General features: G+C 42.3%; 1 protein-coding gene across 2 annotated transcripts in view; it reads left to right on the forward strand.

Moving 5' to 3' along the window:
* KCNAB1 (potassium voltage-gated channel subfamily A regulatory beta subunit 1) overlaps positions 1 to 23,650 on the forward strand; it is a 420,463-nt gene that overhangs the window by 325,673 nt on the left and 71,140 nt on the right. For both annotated transcript variants that reach the window (XM_089675388.1, XM_089675389.1), the window contains exons 7-8: positions 2,204 to 2,247; positions 17,693 to 17,779. In XM_089675388.1, coding sequence (XP_089531514.1) covers positions 2,204 to 2,247; positions 17,693 to 17,779 — 131 coding nt within the window. The remainder of the gene's footprint in view (positions 1 to 2,203; positions 2,248 to 17,692; positions 17,780 to 23,650) is intronic.

Below are 23,650 nucleotides of genomic sequence, written 5' to 3' on the forward strand. Positions count from 1 at the left end.
AGGTTTTTTTTAGCATAGGCTGTTGCATAGATGTATTTCAATAAAGTCCCAGGGGCACTTACTGGTTTTCTTGATGAAAGCTCCTGACAGCCCTTTAGTTATATTAACCCACGCTGCACCTGAAGATTATGGCAGCAGGGTTGTGGGGTGGTAGGACGGTGGCAGATTTCTCCAAAAAGAGGAAGAATCAGTAAAAGGGGCACATCATACTAATAGTAAGTTATGTACCTTGTGCTGATTTTTTTGATATTAGCTAAACTTAAGACGCTTTTTTGGCTGTACTTCTCCTGTGGATCACAGGAGTGCAGTTTGTTCTGTCGGCTGACATCAAAGAGCCAGTCCAGGCTCTGAAAAGATCCAACTATATGGTTGGGATACACCCAGAAGCCTGGACCGGCAGCTGGCTCAGACTCTCAGCTGCATCATTGGGAGACTCAGTCATCTGCTATCTTCCCCCCCCAGCCCAGCGCTCCAGTGTGCGCTGGCAGGGCAGAGCAGAGAACCGGTGACTGACAGTCATGGCTCTCTGCTCAGAGTGGAGGGGAGAACTGAGTGATCAGAGTGCAGAGCCAGCGGGAGACAGAGGCTTTAAGTAAAACAATGAGGCTGATTTACTAAAGGAGTAGAGGTTTACTTAAGAAATTGAATGTTAGTAAATAAGGTAAAGCTGTGTACATGTGCTAGCGAAAATCAATTTTTTTACTTTTAATTTTTTACTGTCACGTACCTGATGGGAGACTGAAATGACGAGGTCGGCCTCACTTGTGTCACTAGCCCTGACCCCGCTGGAGTTGGAACAGAGGGAGTCTAGGGACCAGGGGGACAAGAGTGCCAGTAGTTGTTGTTTGCAGCTCTTGCAGATGATGACCTTCGAAGGCTGATGATCCTCTGATTTTGGCACAGCAGTAGTAGGCAGAGCAGGTTTTGTAGATTGCCAGGCGTGCACCAGAGCAAGGCAGGTAGTGCGGACAAGAGACAGGAGCAGTGTCATGGGATAGCCAGGGTCATCAACAGTCGGCCAGCGCAGTACAGAATCAGAAGGAAAAGCCAAGGTCAGGAGCAGAGCCGAAGTCAGGAACCAGTATCAGGAGAGCAATCAGAGTCAGGTGAGGAACAAGCCGGGTCAGCAACAAAGGAATCACACAGGAACAAGCAGGACACGGGGGAGCTGAAGACCAGTCAGCACTCTACATTAGCAGAGACACTCCTTAAATAGGCTGTCTGGCGCCAATCTTCGCCATGTGTGTGTGTGTGTGCGCGATCACGCATTTCTGCGTGCATGCGCACAACCGGCAATTCTCCTGCAGGAATTCCAAGTGGATGTAAAGATGCGGCTCTAACACATTCCAAGAGATTGCTGGTAGAATGTGGAGGGAGCAGGGGCAGATTTTAATGCCATGGCAGGTCAGATTGGCACACATTGCATTGAAATCTTAGGAATTTGAGTATCCACATTCAGATCCTGATCCAGAGGATCCTGACAGGCAGTGAGGAAGTGATGCCACGCTTTGCATGTGTAACTTTAGGTAGGCTTGCTGCTTGCTACATGTTGGATGAGTTTTGCGCGGGCACAAAGTACAGCATTGTAGCCATTGCATGTAAACATCCCCATCTGCTACCTATTGCAGCTTAAAGTGGGGTAGTTGGAGGGAGACAAAAATGAGGCTCAACCACGCATTTTTGAACCCATCCCCCCAACCGCAAGCCTAAATGAAGCCTAACTTTTCACATTAGTAGATAACAATTTGTATACCAAGCTCACAAACACAACTGTTTTTTGTTGTTGTTTTTATTTATATGTTTTTATTTTTTGTTTGTTGAACAGTTTGTAAGTAACCTGTTAGCCAATAAATTGAGCATGAGCTCCCTCTTATAATTTTTCCTGCAGACATTATGAGAATACAATTAAAAAGTAATGTTCTAGAGGAGAAAAACAATAAAATGGAATCATAGTACTAATCAAAGATAATAAGGAAGTCTTGCTTGCTGCATTATCCTACTATGAGTATTCCCCCGAGAAGGTAGCGACATAGTGAGACCATTACAAAGCATTTCTAACAAAAGTATAACAGGTTCACATATTCAAATTTAGTTTAAAGCCTCAGTGACAATATTTTTGAGCAGTTTGTTTTTGCCAACTACAGTACGTCGCATCAATCAGGTATAAGAGTTTTTTGTTATTGATTTGTGTGTATTTTTCTAGAGCGGAAACAGAAAGGGGTCTGTCAAGGAAGCACATAATTGAAGGTAATCTTCTTTTATATGGATGTTGTCTTCATTATAGTTGAATTAATGTACTCTAGCTAATCTAAGGTATCACTAAAACTAAATGTGAACCCACTTATCTATATATATACGGTACATACTGTACTTTATGATACCCAATGCATGTGCCTTAAAGCATACCTCCCAACGTTCTGACATGGGAACAAGGGACTTCCTTTAGCACACCGTCGCCACACCGCCAGTTAAGTGGCACATGAAGAATTAATAAGCAAAAAATGATTGGCTCAACCCAAAAGTGCTTTTTCATCAATAGATTTTCTTTATACTGGCGTTTAAAACAATAGTGTCATAATGAAAAGGTCTGTGTAAAAGGTTTAGCGTAGCATAACATTTTTGGTAATTAATAAGTACTGCATTTGTATTAGAAGCCTACACCTCTGTCCAAAATGAAGGACAACTAAGAATGAAAGAACAGAGGAACTTGTTTCCAAATCAGGGACAGTTGGGAGGTGTGCTTAAAATGATCCTCTGCCTAGATCATGCACACTAAAATATTGACATATTCTGAACAAGCAGTAAACACACTTTAATCACTTGAAGATTTACCCCCCTTCCTTTTTGCGATACGGTGCTGTGTTATTTTAACTGACAATTGCGCGGTCATGCAACACTGTACATAAATTACATTTATGTCATTGTTTTCCCATATCTATAGCTTTATTTGGTGGTATTTGATCACCTTTGCGGTTTTTATTTTTTGCTCTGCAAATGAAAAACAAAATTGACAATTTGGAAAAAAAACAATATTTTTTACTTTTTGCTATAAAACATATCCAATAAAAATTTTAAAAAAAAATACAATTTCTTCATAAATTTTAAATCAAAATGTATACTGCTAAATGTCTTTGCTAAAACAAAAAACCCAATAAGTGTATATTAATTGGTTTACGTGAAAGTTACAGCATCTACAAAACGGCGGTATGTATACTGGAATTTCTATTTATTTATTTATTTATACTAGTAATGTTGGCGATCAGTGACTTACAGCGGGACTGCAGCAGACATTCTGACACTGGGTGGGAACTAACTGCCACTGACATCGCAAGTGACACTGTATTACAGTGATCAGCGCTAATAAAAAGCACTGACACTGTACTAATCATACTGGGCAAAAAGGGGTTAACATCTGGGGTGATCAAAGGGTTAACAGTGTGCTGTGAATATTTTACTGTGTAAAGTGTGTGTTGTTTTACTAGGGAGACCTGCTGCTTTCTATTTCTCTGCCTAGTAAAGAGATAGAAAGCAGCACATCCATGCTGACAGGAGAGATCTGTGTTGTATATAGACAGATCTCTCCCTTCTCAGCTTCGCTGACGTTTACCAAGTCCCGGGCAGGAATCCAGTGATTGACATCCTAAGGAACCAATCATAGCGTGGGTAGGATGGCGCACGCACTCATCCCCTACCTGGAAATGCAAACTCATGTATAGTTACATGATTTTGCAAAGCGCAGCCACCCTGTGGCAGTACATCTGCTATGGGTTAAAGTAAGCCTGCATTCATCTTTGTATCTGTAAGCGTTGTGATTAAATTAATGTTCAATGTTCACAGCAAAGGCACTGTATTTTTCTATAAGAACAAAATCTTGGCAGCTATAATAAATAATCAGTAGGTGTTTCTTAAGCCTAGTACACGCTACTAATTTTTTTTCGTTCAACCCAGTGGGCTGAATGAAAAAAAACTGACAGCTCAGGAGGAGCCGCTGTACTATCTGCTGTTAGTACAGTGATCTCCGCTGCTGTGCTCTTGTGTTCTGACAGGGGAGGCAGCCCCCCCACCAGAACACCCCGGGTAGCCATTGGCTGAGAGCGCTGATCGGCAGACCGTTTTCTGTCATACCCCTTCGACTGCTGTACACACTGGTTGAATGTCCCCAACATTTGGCCCCAGTGTACGAGGCTTAACCTGTAAGGTCGCATTCCCACCTATAAAATTTGGGAACAAGTATCCTGCAAGGTGCTCTGTGGTACCATTTATTCTTAATAACTTCCCAAATGTACCAGCCAATGCACATGCACTAGACCAAATCACAACAAATGGTAACTTATTGCTATACATTGTAGTATGATGCGATTTACAAAAAAAGAAAAAGGTTTTGCACTTTTTTGCAATTGTAAGGCAATGGAAATAATGGGATGCCCTTAATGCTATGCACCAAAGTGTGCAAAAATGTGCATGCACTGTCACACCTACGTAAGTATGAACAGGTATGAACAGCACCTTAGATGCCAACTGAACCCATCTCTGGAGTCTTTGATGTGATTTTTCAGGATATTTGAGAAGAAATAACTTCATTTGTAGCAGGAAAGGTCAAGGATGGTTTCAATTTAAAATGCTTTTACTGCTTGTTAAGAATTTGAAAATGGTTTAATGTCCATGAACAGCTAGCCATAAAAGTGAATGGCTGTACGCAACAATATTGTGGTAAATGTAGATTGTTTTTTTTATCTGCGCTTACACACTTGTGTGCATATACCGTATTGCCCGAATGCAGGACTTCTGAATTCACTTCTATGGCCAGCCATACCTGACACCTGTGACTCCCCTTGCACAGACAAATGCTGGGATTTTTACATTAGAGCATATTTTACATACCATCTGTGCATGAGCCCTATAGAGCTAGGGGGTGAATAAGTCCTCCAGGCTCCAGTTACACCTTCTGTTGAATCTGGAATTAATCTATTAAAGCCTAACATCATGTTTAATGTCCCTTTAACTAGTTCATTGGGTTAAACTGGCCCAAGCAAATTATGTCGCAGACGCATTTTCAGGGCACACTATATTAACTGCATGTAGTCTCAGCTACTTATAGCATACAGAACATCCTGGCCCACTCCCAGGAACAAAATGCAGCCAGACTGAGCACTGCTCAGCCATTGACTGGAAGCTTTGTATTCTATGAATATATACAAAGCTACCTCTGATTGGCTGAGGTGGAAAGACAGACAGATGACATCACAATGTCTTCCTCATCAAATCAAAGGATGCTTTGTATTCTTTCATAGAATATAAAACTTCCAATGAATGGCTGAGCAAGTCTCAGTCTGAACCTATCTTGTTCCGGAAATGGGATGGGAAGTTCTCATCCTGCTGCTGGAAGACAGTGCTGTGTACTGGATATAGCTGAGACACAATTAACAATTCTGGAATTTCCCTGCAGCATAGCAAATCTGGTCAAATCAGGTCCATTCATGTGAACCTGCTACTTTCAACTTCAAGGCCAAGCACAGGCTTGCTTTATCCTGGGTTCACGTTCATGTGACAACATGCATTGTTTTAAGGCAGGCCATTTTTATTGAATGGACTTCCAACATACCTAATCATGGGAAAAAATGCACATGACCCTTTTCCAAGAATATAGTGCATTTCCCATGCCTCCCACTCTCATGGTCGGCATATATCGCTTTGAAAGCAAAAAGGAAGTATGCCAATATCAGTATATCCACAATCCTCCTTGCTCCTCTCTCCCAGAAACAATGGCCATGAAAGAGTAAAAAGGCAAACACTCCAATGGTGCAGTACAAATAGCACCATTTATTAAATAAATGCAGACAGCCACTCACAGAATAACTGAAAAAAGCACGACTGTAGATAATGCATAATAATGTGATATGGTGGGCAACACACTTTCAACGCTTTGCAGCAGCACTGTGCATTGCCATAGTGTGCTGGGGTACCAGTGATCTATAGGGCATTACTACGCAATGTGGTATCGCAGCTCAATAAAAATGTTACCGCAGCTCAATAGTTTGAACTGGCCCTTAAAGTGTTACTAAACCCACAACAGTAAAATCAGTCTGTATATGCAGTAAAGCATGCTTGTTATACTCAATGTGGAACCTAAGGGGTTATTCCTCTGCATTGTGTACAAAAGTTGTTTGATCCTGACTTTCGTGCCCCTCCTTTTATTCAAATGTCCACGCTGATAAGACAGACTGAACCATTAGCCCTTCTGCACGTGCTTAGTTTAGTGTGTATTGCTAGAGTTTTTTTTTTTCTTGGGAGAGTGCATTTGACCAGTACAGGGCCAATCAGCACTGTCCAGACAGAGGTCAGGGGTTCTGCATCCTCCAGGAGCAGAAAGAAAACTCCTCCTACAAGCTTTAACCAGTGCTCTGCTGAAGTCACAAGACTGCTCTAACTGATGATGAGAAAAGGTATTTAGCAGTTTATATTTACTAAAATAATTGCATTTCCATGTTGTGTGTACTGTCTGAGACCAGATATAGAGAATGCAGGGTCCTGGGTTTAGTAACACTTTTAGGTATATTTGATATTCAGTATCAGTGGACTGGTATTTTGTCATTCAACAGAAGGCCTGATGTTTCTAAGGGCAATATCTTTCCTGAGTTATACATCCTTTGCTGCACAGCCAGTGAATACTAGCTCTGCACACATCAGCTGTTCTAGTGAATAAGCACTACTGCAACAAAACCAGTAAATGATAGATATCTTTATTTTTTGCTGACAAGAATATGATGAAATGAGGGGTGGTTGCTTACTTTACCTGACTCTTTTTCTTTTCCAGGGCTACAAAAAAGTCTTAAGTCAGCTGAAATAATAATAATCATTGTCAGGACATACTTGTCTATTGCTTCTAAAAAGCACAGCGGGATGGCTGAATGTTAAAACGAAACATGTCAGAGAATTGCATCTATTTTGTCAGATTTATGTCAGGGGGACAGTGCACAGCAGTGAGACGCTGGAGAAATATACAGCATAACACTTAAGATTAACAGGGAAAATGAAGAAAGCTATCAAATCATTTTATAGTGGCTCCATAACCCTTTGGTGTTTACACCAATACCAAATATTATTCATCTGAGTAAATTGTATTTATGTATTGTCTTCATTCAGATAAATCTGAACTATATGGGGATATTTTATACTTCCCACCTGCAGCCAGCAGCACCAAAAAGTAGGGCAAGTACAGATCTAGTGCTGGAAGAAGGTAGGCTAGGCCTACTTAGGGGGTGGGGAAATATCCTTAGCCTTTAACTTATGGCTGGATTATTATTTGCAAACAATTTGAAAACATCACTTTGTAATATATAAATTATTATAAGAAATATGAGACATTTCACAGCCAGACACCTGGTTTTCACTGATATTACCCAATCCAGCTCTGTTCTTCACTTAATCCAATCTAAAGGTACCCAACAAAAATGACAGTCTCCAACCCAGCCATCAGATAGTTCAGGGGTCTCCAAACTTTCTAAACAAAGGGCCAGTTTTCTGTCTGTCAGACTTTAGGGGGGGGGCAGACTTTAAACAGCAGGAGTAAAAAATGTCAGCGGCAGAAATAGTGTCCCATCATTAGTGTCAGTGGAAGGAATGGTGACCCATCACTGGTGTGAGTTGGATGAATAGTGCCTCATCGTTGGTGTCAGTGGGAGGAATAGTGACCCATCAATGGTGGCAGTGGGAGAAAAAGTGCCCCATCAGTGGTGTCAGTGGAAGTAATAGTGCCCTATCAGTGATGTCAGTTGGAGGAATAGTGCCCCATCATTGGTGTCAGTGGAAGGAACGGTGACCCAATATTGGAGTCACTAGGAAGAATAGTACTCCTTCATTGGTGTCAGTGAGAGAAATAGTGCCCTGTTGTCAGTGGCAGGTAATATGTCCCACTGTTGCTGACAGTAGGGGGAATAATGCCCCAAGGACAAGATAAAAGCAAGCAAAGGACCGCAGTTTGGAGACCACTGAGCTAGTTTATGCATGTCTGTAGGTGAATACTGACACCACTGGCTTACAACTCTAAGGGGAAATAATAAGAGAACATTTTAAAAACCTTGTGTGCCTCTCATACCCCTCTTCACTGCCGAAAAATTGAACACTTAGCTATGATGTGTTTGCATTCATGTGACAGTTATACATGCTGGAGTTTGAAGGTCTGAATCTCCTCCAATGTCTATCAACAATGTAAAAAGTGTAATGCACCCTATCAGTGATGATTTATTGCTAAGTTGTGAGAGGTATCTTCAAGGTTTATTTGTTTATACAGAGATACGGTGCAGCTTGAGTTGCCCATCATTCATAGCCACTCACATATTAATACATTTCAGCAAATGGAAAGTGTAAGGACTATATCCTGCTTTAAGTACAACAGTTTATCTTGTAATTGTCAAGACAATAAACTACAGCTAAAGTAGAAGAACACTCTACACAGAACAGTAACATAGACATAACCTATAACAAATTATTGTAACATTTCGTGCATTGTGTCTGCATAGCTATTTCTCATCTTGTGCACAAATTTGTAGTAATCTAGCCCAGTGTTCTTCAAGGTTTACGTTCAGTTCACATTGCTGTGACTCCATTTAAAGTTGTGCTTGGGGCAGAGGAATAACGAAGGCTGGATTCACATTATTGCAGGTCTGGAACGTTCTTGACCCACAGGCAGATGTTCTGCTCTTTAGCAGACTTTCAGAGCTGCCATTAACTCTCAATTTTGTTATAAATATACATGTCCAAGAGATCAACTTGATGTAAATAATTTTATCAATACATGTTAATCTTAAAAAAAAAATAGTTTGTTAATATTTACTGTATATACAGTGCCTTGAAAAAGTATTCATACCCCTTGAAATTTTCCACATTTTGTCATGTTACAACTAAAAACATAAATGTATTTTATTGGGATTTTATGTGATAGACCAGCACAAAGTGGCACATAATTGTGAAGTGGATGGAAAATGATAAATGGTTTTCAACATTTTTTACAAATAAATATCTGTAAAGTGTAGCCTGCATTTGTGTTCAGCCCCCTTTACTATGATACCTCTAACTAAAATCTAGTGGAACCAATTGCTTTCAAAAGTCACCCAATTAGTAAATAGAGTCCACTTTTGCGTAATATAATCTCAGTATAAATACAGCTGTACTGTGAAGCCCTCAGAGGTTTGTTAGAGAACATTAGTGAGCAAACAGCATCATGAAGGCCAAGGAACACACCAGATAGGTCAGGGAAAAAGTTGTGGATAAGTTTAAAGCAGGGTTAGGTTATAAAAAAATATCCCAAGCTTTGAACATCTCACTGTGCACTGTTCAATCCGTCAAAATGGAAAGAGTATGGCAGAACTGCAAACCTACCAAGACATGGCCATCCACCTAAACTGACAGACTGGGCAAGGAGAGCATTAATCAGAGAAGCAGCCAAGAGGCCCATGGTAACTCTCGAGGAGCTGCAAAGATCCACAAATCTGGCTTTTATGGAAGGGTGGCAAGAAGAAAGCCATTGTTGAAAGAAAGCCATAAGAAGTCCCATTTGCAGCTTGTGGTAAGCCATGTAGGGGACACAGCAAACATGTGGAAGAAGGTGCTCTAGTCAGATGGGACCAACATTGAACTTTTTGGCCTAAAAACAAAATGCTATGGGATTTATTCACTAAAGCTGGAGAGTGCAAAATCAGGCTCACTTCTGCATAGAAATCAATCCGCTTCCAGGTTTTATTGCCAAAGCTTAGAAGCTGATTAGCCAACATGCACAGCTGCACCAGGTTCTGAGTGCACCAATTTTAGTAAATCTACCCCTATGTGTGGCGGAAAAATAACACTGTACATCACCCTGAACACACCATCACCACCGTGAAACATGGTGGTGGCAGCATCATGTTGTGGGGATGCTTTTCTTCAGCAGGGACAGGGAAGCTGGTCAGAGTTGATGGGAAGATGGATGGAGCAAAATAGAGGGTAACCTTAGAAGAAAACCTGTTAGAGTCTGCAAAAGACTTGGGACTGGGGTGAAGGTTCACCTTACAGCAGGACAACAACCCTAAACGTACAGCCAGAGCTACAATGGAATGGTTTAGATCAAAGCATCTTCATGTGTTAGAATGGCCCAGTCAAAGTCCAGACCTAAATCCAATTGAGAATGTATGGCAAGGCTTGAAAATTGCTGTTCACAGATGCTCTCCATCCAATCTGACAGAGCTTGAGCTATTTTTCAAAAAAATGGGCAAAAATGTAACTCTAGATGTGCAAATCTGGTAGAGACATCCCCAAAAAGACTTGAAGCTGTAATTACAGCGAAATGTGGTTCTACAAAGTATGGACTCAGGGGCGCTGAATACAAATACACACCACACTTTTCAAATATTTATTTGTTAAAAAATGTTGAAAGTCATTTATCATTTTCCTTCTACCTCACAATTATGTGCCACTTTGTGCTTGTCTATCACATAAAATGCCAATAAAGTACTTTTAAGTTTTTGGTTGTAACATGACAAAATGTGGAAAATTTCAAGAGGTATGAATACTTTTTCAAGACACTGTACATGGGGGCAGCCATATTTGCTCCATAACTATGCAGTCTGTAAGGCAAGCCATAGATTATGCAATCTATTGCTCTATTCCCCGATCAATACAGTCAGTGCTGACAGGGGAATCCCTCCGGCAGAGCTACAGTGATCTGCCAGCGGTGTGCCGTTCCCTGCCGGGAGAACACAATGATCACTTCTAGTGGCTATAGCAAGAGCTGTAAGTGCATGCTAAAAATCCGACAGGCGGTTGTACCCAAGTCTATCGATGGGTACAGCCTGCCCAGAGATAGATTGAATTTCGGCCGTTCACTGCTGAACTGGCCAAGATTCGATCCCTCTATGGACCGCTTATTTCCTGTTTTTCATTGCTTCATACAGGTTGTGTTTTACTACTTCTTTTGTTGCAAGTCTATGAGTCAGCTGATTCATTGAAAACAATGCTCTCAATGTGTAGCTGATATTTTGCCTCAACAGTTGGTGAGATATTAGGCAGAGTAATTGTAGTAACATATCTACTCTGCTTCCTTTGGCTAATATTTAAAGTGAACCTCTAGCCAGACTCTGGACATCTAAATATTTACGTATTCTAACCAAGCAGTAAAAGGCTACATTCACATGGACGTAAGACATTTTCTGATCTTATTGCATATGTTTTTTCTAGCACAAAAGTTCCTGCGTATTGATCAGTAAATACTTGTATAAAATTAGCCTTTTTTTTCTAATACCTGCATATGGCATACATGTATACATATGTCCTCAGATTCAAATTTTTGGATTTTATGTCACGGGTTTGAAAGCAGTGCATGTTTCCACACCTGTGTGAATGTCTCCATTGAAAACAATGCACCTGCGCCCAGATTCATGAATTAAAAACACATGTGAATGAGGCCACAAGGTTATTCTCTTCCCAGCCCACTGTAACATTATCTTCCCAGAGACTCAGCGACTAGAAGTAACCTTTAAAAATGAGGCCCTGGAGGCCATAGGAGTAGTACATTTGGTTAGCTTTGATAAATCTGATTTCTCCCCCTGGATTACACTGGTGTTTTTCCATGTTCTTCTATCTCTTAAGCCCTACTATGTACAGTGAAGGAAATAAGTATTTGATCCCCTGCTGATTTTGATTGTTTGCCCACTCACAAAGAAATGATGAGTCTAAAAATCGAATGGTAGGTGTATTGTAACACTGAGAGACAGAATAGCAACAAAAAATTCAAAAGAAATGCATGTCTAACAAATTATGCACTGATTTGCATGTTCATGAGGGAAATAAGTATTTGATCCCATATCATTCAGCAGGATTTCTGGCTACCAGGTGTCTTTCATACAGGTAACAATCAGAGATTACAAGCAGTCTCTTAAAGGGAGTGATGCTAATCTAATTTTGTTACCTGTATAAAAGACACCTGTCCACAGGTGCAATCAAACAATCAGATTCCAGACTCTCCACCAAAGACCAAAGAGCTGTCCAAGGATGTCAGGAACAGGATTGTAGACCTACACAAGGCTGGACTGGGCTACCAAACTATCGCCAAGCAGCTTGGTGAGAAGGTGACAACAGTTGGTGCAATCATTCGCAAATGGAAGAAACACAAAACAGCTGTCAGTCTCCCTAGGTCTGGTGCACCATGCAAGATCTCATCTCGTGTCAATGATCATGAGAACAGTGAAGAATCATCCCAGAACTACACGTGAGGATCTTGTCAATGATCTCCGGGCAGCTGGGACCACAGTCACCAAGAAAACAATTGGTAACTCACTGCGCCAACAAGGATTGAAATCCTGCATTGCCCGCAAGGTCCCACTGCTCAAGAAAGAACATGTTCAGGCCCGTCTGAAGTTTACCACTGAACATCGGAATGATGCAGAGGAGGACTGGTTGAAAGTGTTGTGATCAGATGAGACCAAAAATGAGCTCTTTGGAATCAACTTAACTCGTCGTGTTTGGAGGAGAAATGCTGCCTATGACCCCAAGAACAACATCCCAACTGTCAAGCATGGTGGTGGAAACATTCTGTTTTGGGGGTGGTTTTCTGTTAAGGGGACAGGACAACTGCACCGCATCAAAGGGACGATGGACGGGGCAATGTACCGTCAAATCTTGGGTGAGAATCTTCTTCCTTCAGCTAGGGCATTGAAAATGGGTCGTGGATGGGTGTTCCAGCATGACAATGACCCAAAACACACAGCCAAGGCAACAAAGGAGTGGCTGAAGAAGAAACACATTAAGGTCCAGGAGTGGCCTAATCAGTCTCCAGATCTTAATCCAATTGAAAATCTGTGGAGGGAGCTGAAAGCTCGAGTTCCAAATGTCAGCCACCAAACATTAATGACTTGGAGAGGATCTGCCAAGAGGAGTGGGCCAAAATCCCTCCTGAGATGTGTGCAAAGCTGGTGGCCAACTACAGGAAACGTCAGACCTCTGTGACTACCAACAAGGGATTTGTCACCAAGTACTAAGTCATGTTTTGTGAAGGGGATCAAATATTTATTTCCCTCATGAACATGAAAATCACTGTATAATTTGTTAGACATGCATTTCTTTTGAATTTGTTGTTGCTGTTCTGTCTCTCATGTTACAATACACCTACCATTTGATTTTTAGACTGATCATTTCTTTGTGAATGGGCAAACATTCAAAATCAGCAGAGGATCAAATACTTATTTCCTTCACTGTACCATCTACAACTAGTGGTATACATCCCACACTTTGGGAAACAATGATGTACCAGATGAAGGCTACTAAAGCTGTGTATCTTCTGGAAATATTTGTCTGTCTTTTCAGAACAGTCACACAAAAATTAAAATGTCACAGTATACACACTTGTTAGTGAGTTAGTGACTCTGAAAGTACTAGATCAATATGAAAGCTACACAACCAGCATTCCCATATGAAAAAGCAATGGAAGCCTGCATGTACAGTTTATGTGCTCATTCTTCAGTGAACAATCATTGATTCTCTGTATATGATAGATTTTGTGGTTTGAAAGTTGTCATTGCAGGCCCAGGAGCCTGTGAGTGTTTATGTTCAGTCTGCCTGCAGACAGTGTAGGGCGCTGACCAGGACTAAAAATAAGGCATTGGAGATCCCAACAGAGGCTCTCTTCTTTCCATAACTGACTGTCTGGAATCATATGAGAAGGGAATATAGACAGGACATAGCCAGACACATGCAAACACTTCACTTTGCGGCCTGTGTCTCCAGTGATGCTATGAGTGCACTACCTGGTATAAACCATCAGTCATGTCTACTGATAAATAAGAATTCCAATCAAGCAGCGATATGAAGTGGCTAACCTTGTTGCTCTCAGTCCTGTTTTGCAAGCGTATCACCCTCTAATGTGCTGCTAGGGTAGTGTAGGTAACTTTATTGTGTATGGCTTATGGTAAATGTGTGAGTCTGTAATTAGATCGGGTTACTGCAGGTAAGGCTGGATGGCTTAACAGGTTGGGACTCTATCGCCTCCACCTGGCTCTGGAGGACCATGGAAGCTTCCATAAGTCAGTGGGCAGAAGAGGTGCAGACTTAATCTGCATGTTTATGGGTATCTAACCAATCCTAGGTTTGGAGGCTCTGGTAGAGTGGTGAGGCCAACCCATAAATATGGGAGAGTCAGGCTGGCAGGGGAGCCGGGCTGAAAGACGGAGTGTGGAGGAGGCTGTCGGTGGCCTAGGAGGGGTTCCCTAGGTCTAGGGGAAGCTGGCCCCCAGGCTGGGCTTGGCCTGGCTCGGGAGGATCCATTCAGCAGCATGGCATGAACAGGATATACAGTGGGGCAAAAAAGTATTTAGTCAGCCACCAATTGTGCAAGTTCTCCCACTTAAAAAGATGAGAGAGGCCTGTAATTGGCATCATAGGTAGACCTCAACTATGAGAGACAAAATGAGAAAAAAAATCCAGACAATCACATTGGCTGATTTGGAAAGAATTTATTTGCAAATTATGGTGGAAAATAAGTATTTGGTCACCTACAACAAGCAAGATTTCTGGCTCTCACAGACCTGTACCTTCTTCTTTAAGAGGTTCCTCTGTCCTGCTCTCATTACCTGTATCAATGGCACCTGTTTGAACTTGTTCTCAGTATAAAAGACACCTGTCCACAACCTCAAAAAGTCACACTCCAAACTCTACTATGGTGAAGACCAAAGAGCTGTCGAAGGACACCAGAAACAAAATTGTAGACCTGCACCAGGCTGGGAAGACTGAATCTGCAATAGGCAAGCAGCTTGGTGTGAACAAATCAACTGTGGGAGCAATAATTAGAAAATGGAAGACATACAAGACCACTGATAATCTCCCTCGATCTGGGGCTCCACGCAAGATCTCACCCCGTGGGGTCAAAATGATCACAAGAACGGTGAGCAAAAATCCCAGGACCACACGGTGAGACCTAGTGAATGACCTGCAGAGAGCTGGGACCAGCGTAACAAAGGCTACCATCAGTAACACACTACGCCGCCAGGGACTCAGATCCTGCAGTGCCAGACGTGTCCCCCTGCTTAAGCCAGTACATGTCCGGGCCCGTCTGAAGTTTGCTAGTGAGCATTTGGATGATCCAGAAGAGGATTGGGAGAATGTCATATGGTCAGATGAAACCAAAATAGAACTGTTTGGTGGAAACACAACTCGTCATGTTTGGAGGAGAGAGAATGCTGAGTTGCATCCAAAGAACACCATACCTACTGTGAAGCATGGGGGTGGCAACATCATGCTTTGGGGCTGTATCTCCGCAAAGGGACCAGGATGACTGATCCATGTACAGGACAGAATGAATGGGGCCATGTATCGTGAGATTTTGAGTGCAAACCTCCTTCCATCAGCAAGGGCATTGAAGATGAAACGTGGTTGGGTCTTCCAACATGACAATGATCCCAAACGTACCGCCCGGGCAACGAAGGAGTGGCTTCGTAAGAAGCATTTCAAGGTCCTGGAGTGGCCTAGCCAGTCTCCAGATCTCAACCCCATAGAAAACCTTTGGAGGGAGTTGAAAGTCCGTGTTGCCCAGCGACAGCCCCAAAACATCACTGCTCTAGAAGAGATCTGCATGGAGGAATGGGCCAACATACCAGCAACAGTGTGTGCCAACCTTGTGAAGACTTACAGGAAACGTTTGACCTCTGTCATTGCCAACAAAGGATATATAACAAAGTATTGACATGAACTTTTGATATTGACCAAATACTTATTTTCCACCATAATTTGCAAATAAATTCTTTCCAAATCAGTCAATGTGATTGTCTGGTTTTTTTTTCTCATTTTGTCTTTCATAGTTGAGGTCTACCTAATGCTGCCAATTACAGGCCTCTCTCATCTTTTTAAGTGGGAGAACTTGCACAATTGGTGGCTGACTAAATACTTTTTAGCCCCACTGTATGACTGGGAGCAGTGGGAGCAAGGAAGACAGAGTGAGTACATTAGCAAACCCAGGGATTCACAAGGGGAAAGACTGCGATGTATAGCAAGCTTTCAAAGGACAGCGCTGTGCTTAAACCTTTATCCTTGTCCTGGGAGATCTTCATAGTAGCCAGGAGGACTGGTAGTGTCTGCAGGCTGTGGAGCTGGGAGCACTTCTACAGGGGAGAGGAGACATCTCTGCATGTAGTTGCAACAAGCTAAACTACCTTTCAGAGGGGCTGAGAGTCCCTAGCCCATAAGGGGCTGTTGTTACTGATCTGCAAAAACTGATGGCTTTCAAGAAAAGAACAGTTTAGGATCTGTTTCTGTAAATAGAAAGGAAGTTGTTCCTGTGCATTGATTCAATCAAGCTGGGCATCCCATAATCCCTATTACCCTATCCAAGTTATATCCCCTAATAAAAATAACAAAAACCAAGCTCATGGACTGTTCACTGATTGTGGATGCCAGTGTGGAAAATCTATGGTGCTTGGCTGTCTGAAGCTTAGAGGGATCCAGAAACATGGCGGTCCTCAAGAGGGTAGCGCTACACAAGCATCATGCGCTGTACAGTGCAGACCACAGGCAGGTTGAACCAAAGCAATGTTTACATTAATCTTGACCTTTGCTAGCACTCCTAAAAGTGTAGGAAAAGGCAAAGGCAAATGTTCATAATTGCAGAGATGTTTGCTGCTCCTTCATACATTAAGACTCCATGTACACGGGACACTTCTGAATGATGGCAACTGACTGCTGGAAAACATAGGTTAAAAAAAGTCTGTTTAGCTTCGTTTGCATAACACGTTTAGCATTTTTTAAAGATAAGCACAAGAGAACTTCCCAAATGCCCAGAATGCACTGAAAAGTGGTAAATTATTAACTATTTCAGACTGTTTCAGAGAAATACAGAGAATAGAAGCAGAGACAGCAGTATGTGTTGAGATTAGCTTAGGTGTGAGTTGCTCATTAACATTTCTTTTGTTTCCAAGGGTAGGAAAGGTGTCTGGTGGAGTGAGTCATTAAGGTCACATGGCAGTGGGTCTTCATGAGGAATTTGAGGTGTGAATGTTCATTAACATATCTTTTGTTTCCAAGGGTGGGAGAGGTCTGAGGTGTGAATCGGTCATTACAATGTATGACAAGCTTGGTAGGAACATCCTGTGTTCAGCGTTTTGTCCATCTGAGTACCTTGAAAATGCTTTGCATGCATTTTTCATGATGAAAAAAGGCTCTGGACAGCATCAGGAACTGGAAGAGTTAAAAAAAAATTGCAAACGCCTATAAATGTGAGTTGCTGCGTTTAGCCACGTTTACAAGCATTTTGCGTGCGAAACGCTGATAAAATCGACTGCTGAACGCAAATTTTGTGCGTTCAAAAAAACTACTGTAAACTCAAATGCCTGTAAACGACTGTAAATGAAGATGTGTACATAGACACATAGGAAAACATTAGGGTGAGTTCAGGGGCTGCTGAAAAAACCGCTGATCATCTCCTAAACGTGAGTTTACCAGCTGCAGTGTACATGAGCCCTAAAGGACATATTTAATGTTAAAAGTATGCTTTAACTAGACCAGACTTTATCTGCAAATATTTACTTGGCAGGTGTGCTTTAGGCGCCCTTGACACTTTGGGAGATGTGCCTTTCAGACAGAGCAATTCAGGGCAGATGAAGTGATTTTCTGAGATGTCTGAGATACCTCATTTAAGCTCTTCTCTCACCGTATGTTTTCATTTTTCTGCTGTTTGTAGGATTAAAGGGCTCTCTGCAGAGGCTGCAGCTGGAATATGTGGATGTGGTGTTTGCAAACCGACCAGACAATAATACCCCAATGGAAGGTTAGTATGAGATGATTGATTCTGCTTTACAGATTTCTGTCACCTGAATCAAGAAAATTAAATTCTGCTTATGAAGAATATAGGCCAGGCATCTGGCCATAGATAAACAGCAAGGGCGCAAAGCCTTTATCGTTTCCAAATTTATTAAATGTAATAAGAGCAAAATGATATCCATTCTAGGAAGAGAGAATACTATATCAAGAGATCACTGCTCTATTTTCATTTGGGGACAGTGGAATTTATTTGTATGTGACCTCTGCAGAATGTTATTTTCTCCTCTATTAAATATTGTATTCTGAGCTTTAATCAGGAAGAATCATCTGCTGTATGATCTGGCGATGTCTGTTAAATTTTCGGCCATCATGTGTGTATGAAATTATTCACACAAATGATCTTTCTCATTACCAATCATTAAAGGGACAGGTTTACCCATACAGTGTATAAATCAGGCATATTTTGGCACAAGTGGGGCATACAGCCCCCTACCAGAAGCCTGTCAAAATCAATGACAGGCTGTATGCACATCTGAGCGGTACTCATGTACAGAGCTGTATGCATACATACAGTATCTGTGTTTCTTTGTCCAGGGCATGTGTCCTTATACACATATAGCCCTGTAAGCAAGTACAGGGCTGCATATTTTAGCCTGTCGTTGATTTTGACAGGCTGCTGGCAGTAGACTATCCGCACCAACTGTGCCTACAAAATACTCTGTGGACAAATGCGTTCGTGTGCCTGAGCCCTTATGCTAAAAAAGCGATAATTCATTACAAATGCAGGGCAAAGTGGCATTACTGACATTATTATTATTTATTACAGATGCTCAGGCGCAGACTGACGATTTAGGTACTCGGGTCCTATGATTTCCTATGAGTTGTCAGTCCGTCCCTGCAGGTCCCTGCAGGTGCTTATATAGTGCTAACAATTTATGCAGCACTTTTCATACTATAAATTTACATCAGTCTCTGCCCTCAAAGAGCTTACAATCTAAGGTCCCTATTTCATATGCATACACACACATACTAGAACCAATCTAGACAGGAGCCAATTAACTTGCCAGCATGTTTTGGAACATGGGAAGAAACCAGAGTAACCAAAGGAAGTCCATGCAAGCACAGGGAGAATTTGGGAATCAGCAAATACTGTATAAATACAAAGGGCATGTGTTTTCTTACTTGAATCTTGGTGTGCTTTTTATATTTCTTCCAAATCTGTGCAGTAATCCAGTGTGAGATGTTGTCTCTGTGCAAGGGCTTTCTGTAATAATGACTGGTCACTGCTGCTCTCTCATTGTGAAGAGTCTGGTATCTGCCCTCACCTGTAGTTTTCTGCTGGCAGGTTGTAGTGGGTGGAGCCTTCTGGGTCCCTCCCACAGCTCTGCTCTCTACACAGGCTATGTACAGCAAAATGATGATGTCGCAGCCACTTGAGGCTTCTAAACTTGGCTTGTAAAGGCATTTGGTGCACATCTGGTTGATATACTGTATATCTCTTCTGGCTATTGAAGAAAACTGTATATTTAAAGTGGTTCTAAAGGCAAAAGATTTTTTACCTTAACCTCCCTGGCGGTATGATTATTTCAGATTTTTGGTGCTGAAAGCGGTACCATTATTTTGCATGGAAATATGTAGTTTTTTTATTGTAGGCTGTAATACTTAGGAATAACTCACTGAAATATGTCCGAACAAGAGTCTATTAAACATCCCGGGTATGATAAAATTTGAAACGCAAAATCATAAATTATAATTTAATAAATAATCATAAAAAATAATAATATAATAATAATACATTTAATTCAATAATATAATCAAACCAAAAACACTGAAATGTGAAATATAGCGCCAAGTTCTCACATCACTGAGCAAAGTTGCAAAATTGTTTTCAGTGTCTGATGACGAATTTCTCCACGAATCATTATCACTCAATTCTGCTAGTGGTTCTGATTTACTATCACTGTTCTCTAGCTGATCTAAACCCGCTTTTGACCTAAAGGGACGCTTTTTGGACGCCATGGACTTTTCTAAGTTTCTAGGCAGAAAGAACAGTCAAAATGCAGACAGGGGACAGGACAAAGCAGTAGGGACAAAATGTATGTGAAATGCTTTGAAACAGCAATGTTTTACTATGTAAAATTAATTTTGAAAAAAATGACATTTTTTGAAAAATTTAAAATTTCCCGCTGCCGGCAGCGCCCGTACGTCCCGACATCACAGGGACTGGAACACAGAAGCCGGATGCCGGCATCAGCCGGAGGAGATGGCCGGGGACAATGCAGGGGACACATCGCGGGAGCGAAGGACAAGGTAAGCGCTGCAGGGACTCCTTATGCAGCGCCGCATGGTAAGCCCGAGTGTAGCTCGGGGTTACCGCTTTTGGTACAGAAACTTTACCCCGAGCTACACTCAGGAATACCACCAGGGAGGTTAATGTATTAAGGTAAAACACTTCCAATACCATTCCCCTCCAACCCCATGCCAAAACACTTACCTGAGTCCTCTCTTGATCTGGCTCTGTCTCATGTACAGCAGCACTGCTCTTCTCTTCCTCCATTCATAGGTGTCTCTGAAAGCAGTGGGAGCTAAAGGCTCCTCCTTCTGTCAGTCAAGTCCTGTGAGGAGGCAGCAGGAGACGTGACCGAGCCAAGCTGCGTGTGTCTATGGACACACATAACTCTGCTCGGGAAGATGCCCACAAGAGTGCCGCCTCAGTAGCCGGCTTGCTGAGGGGCATTTGGAGAAGAGGATGTGTGCACAGCGCAGCTGGAGGACTCTAAAAGATGAGGACCGAGGCTGCTCTGTGCAACTCCATGACACAGAGCAGGTAAGTATAACATGTTTATTATTTTAGAGAACAAATAAGCATTACCACCACTTTAAATTAAACTTTTTGCGTCTGGAGTTTAGCTGTAAGACTCATGAATACTCTACTGGGCTTTTGTCACGCAAGAAGTACATAGTCCTGTGTAAGCTACAACTCCAGTGACTCCTAGCTTTCCGGATAAATGATGGGTTGCCATTTGGTGAGCTTATAAGTACTTTATAACTGAACTCCAAGAAAAATATAAAAAAGCATCAGGTAATGTAGTTAAGAATTCATTAAAACATCATCACATGTTTTTGCTATCCTAATTTAGCTGCTTTGATCTTGATGTCAACCGTTGCACCATATTTAATCCATTGCACTGCAGAATTCAGAGTAGGACTTGAGGGGGCCCTGACTAGGAGCCTCTTTAAACTCTACTATAAGACACCTGTGCTGAAAGCAGGACTGGGCATGTGATGACACATCAGTGTGCTGCTTCTCTATTATTATCCACTTACTAAACTAATGATGCTTTCTTGAACTGCTACTGCAGTGTAGGTTGAGGACATGGCTGGACTTTCTGGCAGGGGTGTCTGGATTGCTATACTGGCTGAACAGAATTGCAAATCCTTTAGAAGGTAACATAGTTCACATACATGTATTTCAAGTGTGAGCCTGGAGTTCAGCTGTAATGACCCTTCACTATTCATTTAAAGCGGAGTTCCACTCACTCTGTAAAAAAATAAAAGTCAGCAGCTACAAAAACTGTAGCTGCTGACTTTTAAAAAACAGCCACTCACCTGTCCCACGATCCTGCGTTGCCCCCCCCGTTTCACCGGCCGTCCTGTATTCTAGGTGCCAGCATCCTCAGTGTGGGCACCCGACTGTGACTGCTTAGAGCTTCACAGCCAGATGCCCACTGCACATGCGCAAGTAACGCTGCGCTTCCTGAATGGCCCCATTGTCTTTTGGGACCTGTCAAGGGGGGCTCTGATCTGTCTGGAACTACAAATTATATCAGTAGATCAAAGGAATATGTTTCATCTCTCATAAAAGCTAAAATATTAGTTGCAGAGAGATGAAAATACTTCCTTCTGATTGGAAACTCTGTAGGCTACATCTGTATGTAAAACCATATTTGTGGCCTATGTGGGGTCCCAAAGAAAGGCAGAAAATGGTTATATTGCTCCTGATGGCGACAGCTGAATAGTGATTGGTACTGTCGCGATCGAACTGATGTGCTGGTGTCGGAAATTTAATCCCTGACTTGGTGATTCAAACCGTTCCTGGTCCAATCGACTTTGGGCATTTCAGGACCCAGAGTGTTCTGTGGGTGGGTACAGGAACACCCCCCAGAGTCGATTGGCCAAGGACTAATGTCCAGCCCATGTCCAGAAGCAGGATAGACTTCTTTAAAGAGAGGTTTTCAGGGATCGTCTAAAGGTGGATAGATTAAGAGACAGCCAGACAGATTGGGGTAGAGAATTCCATAGGATGGGAGAAGCTCAGGAGAAGTCCTGGAGGCAAGCATGGGAGGAGGTGACACGGGAACTAGAGAGCAGAAGGTCTTGGGAGGATCGAAGAGAGCGGTTTGGTTGATATTTTGAGACCAGGTTGGTGATGTAGCTGGGGGCAGAGTTGTGGATGGCTTTGTAAGTTGTTGTTAGTATTTCGAATTTTATTTGTTGAGCAAGGGGTAGCAGACACTGAACGGTTGGTAAGGTGGATGAGCCTGGCAGCAATATTCATGATGGACTGGAGGGGGGATAGCCTATGTAAAGGTAAGCCAATGAGGAGGGAGTTGCAGTAGTCAAGTCGAGAGATTACCAGTGAGAGTGAATTATTAGCTTTGTGGTATCATTGGTTAAAAAGGGGCGTATTCTAGAGATGCTGCGGAGGTTGAGGCAGCATGATTTGGACAGGGATTGGATGTGGGCCTGAAAGGATAGTTCAGAATCCAGGGTTACACCTAGCACCTTGGCATGCATGGATGGGTTGATAGTGGTACTATTGATCCTCACTGAGAAATCAGGGGAAGAGGCACGTGGGGGAGGAAATATTATGAGCTCAGTTTTGGATAGATTGAGTTAGAGGAAGTGGAGTGACATCCAGTCTGATATGTCTTTAGTAAATCGGTGATACGTGTGGAAATTGATGGGGTGAGCTGAGGAGTAGAAAGATAGATTTGTGTGTCATCAGCATACAAATGGTATTGGAAACCATGGGAAGCTATCAGCTGACCCAAGGAAGAAGTGTAGATCGAGAATAGGAGAGGTCCAAGGACAGAACCTTGGGGGACCCCGACAGTAAGTGGAGTAGGAGAGGAGGAAGTAGAGTTGTAAGTGACACTGAAGGTGTGGTGAGATAGGTAAGATTCAAACCAATGGAGAGTATAGTCACGGAGACCAAGTAAATAGAGATTTTTTTTGAGGAGGGGGTGGTCAACTGTGTCAAAGGCAGCGGAGAGGTCCAAGAGCAAGAGTATGGAATAGTGACCATTAGTTTTAGCGGTTAGTAAGTTGTTTGTGAGGTTTAGGAGAGCAGTTTCTGTGGAGTGTTGTGGGCAAAATCCAGACTGAACGGGATCGAGAAGGTTATTTTCAATAAGGTGGCAGCTCAGCTGGTTGTAGACTAGACGTTTTTTCCCTTAAAGAATATATAAACAAAAAATTAGTGTTGAAAAGATCACGTGTTATGCTTTAGTGAATTGATTCTTATGTCATCAATCATCAATCTGCCGCTCAGCAGAATTCAGTTGTCTGTGATACCCACCACCTAAAAATAATGGGGGACAACCGCACCATATGTATGACCTCTAAGGCCCTGTTCATATCTTGCAATTTGGGATTACAGGCAGAATCGCTGTGATTCTGCCTGCGATACCAAATTGCATGGCAACCGCAGCACAGCATGCTGCGTGCGTTTGGGCACCATTGTCCTTTACGGGCATCCCAAACTCGATGTGATTCTACCGTGATTGCCACGTGACAGGATCATGCTGCAATAGCGGCAAACTACCCCTTTACAAATCGCGTGAACCTTGTCACCTTGTGAACAGAAGCTTCTGCT

This window comes from Staurois parvus, unplaced genomic scaffold (genome assembly GCF_062004578.1).
Source record: "Staurois parvus isolate SC_StPar_1 unplaced genomic scaffold, SC_StPar_1.0 ptg000155l, whole genome shotgun sequence".
Classification (NCBI taxonomy): domain Eukaryota; kingdom Metazoa; phylum Chordata; class Amphibia; order Anura; family Ranidae; genus Staurois; species Staurois parvus.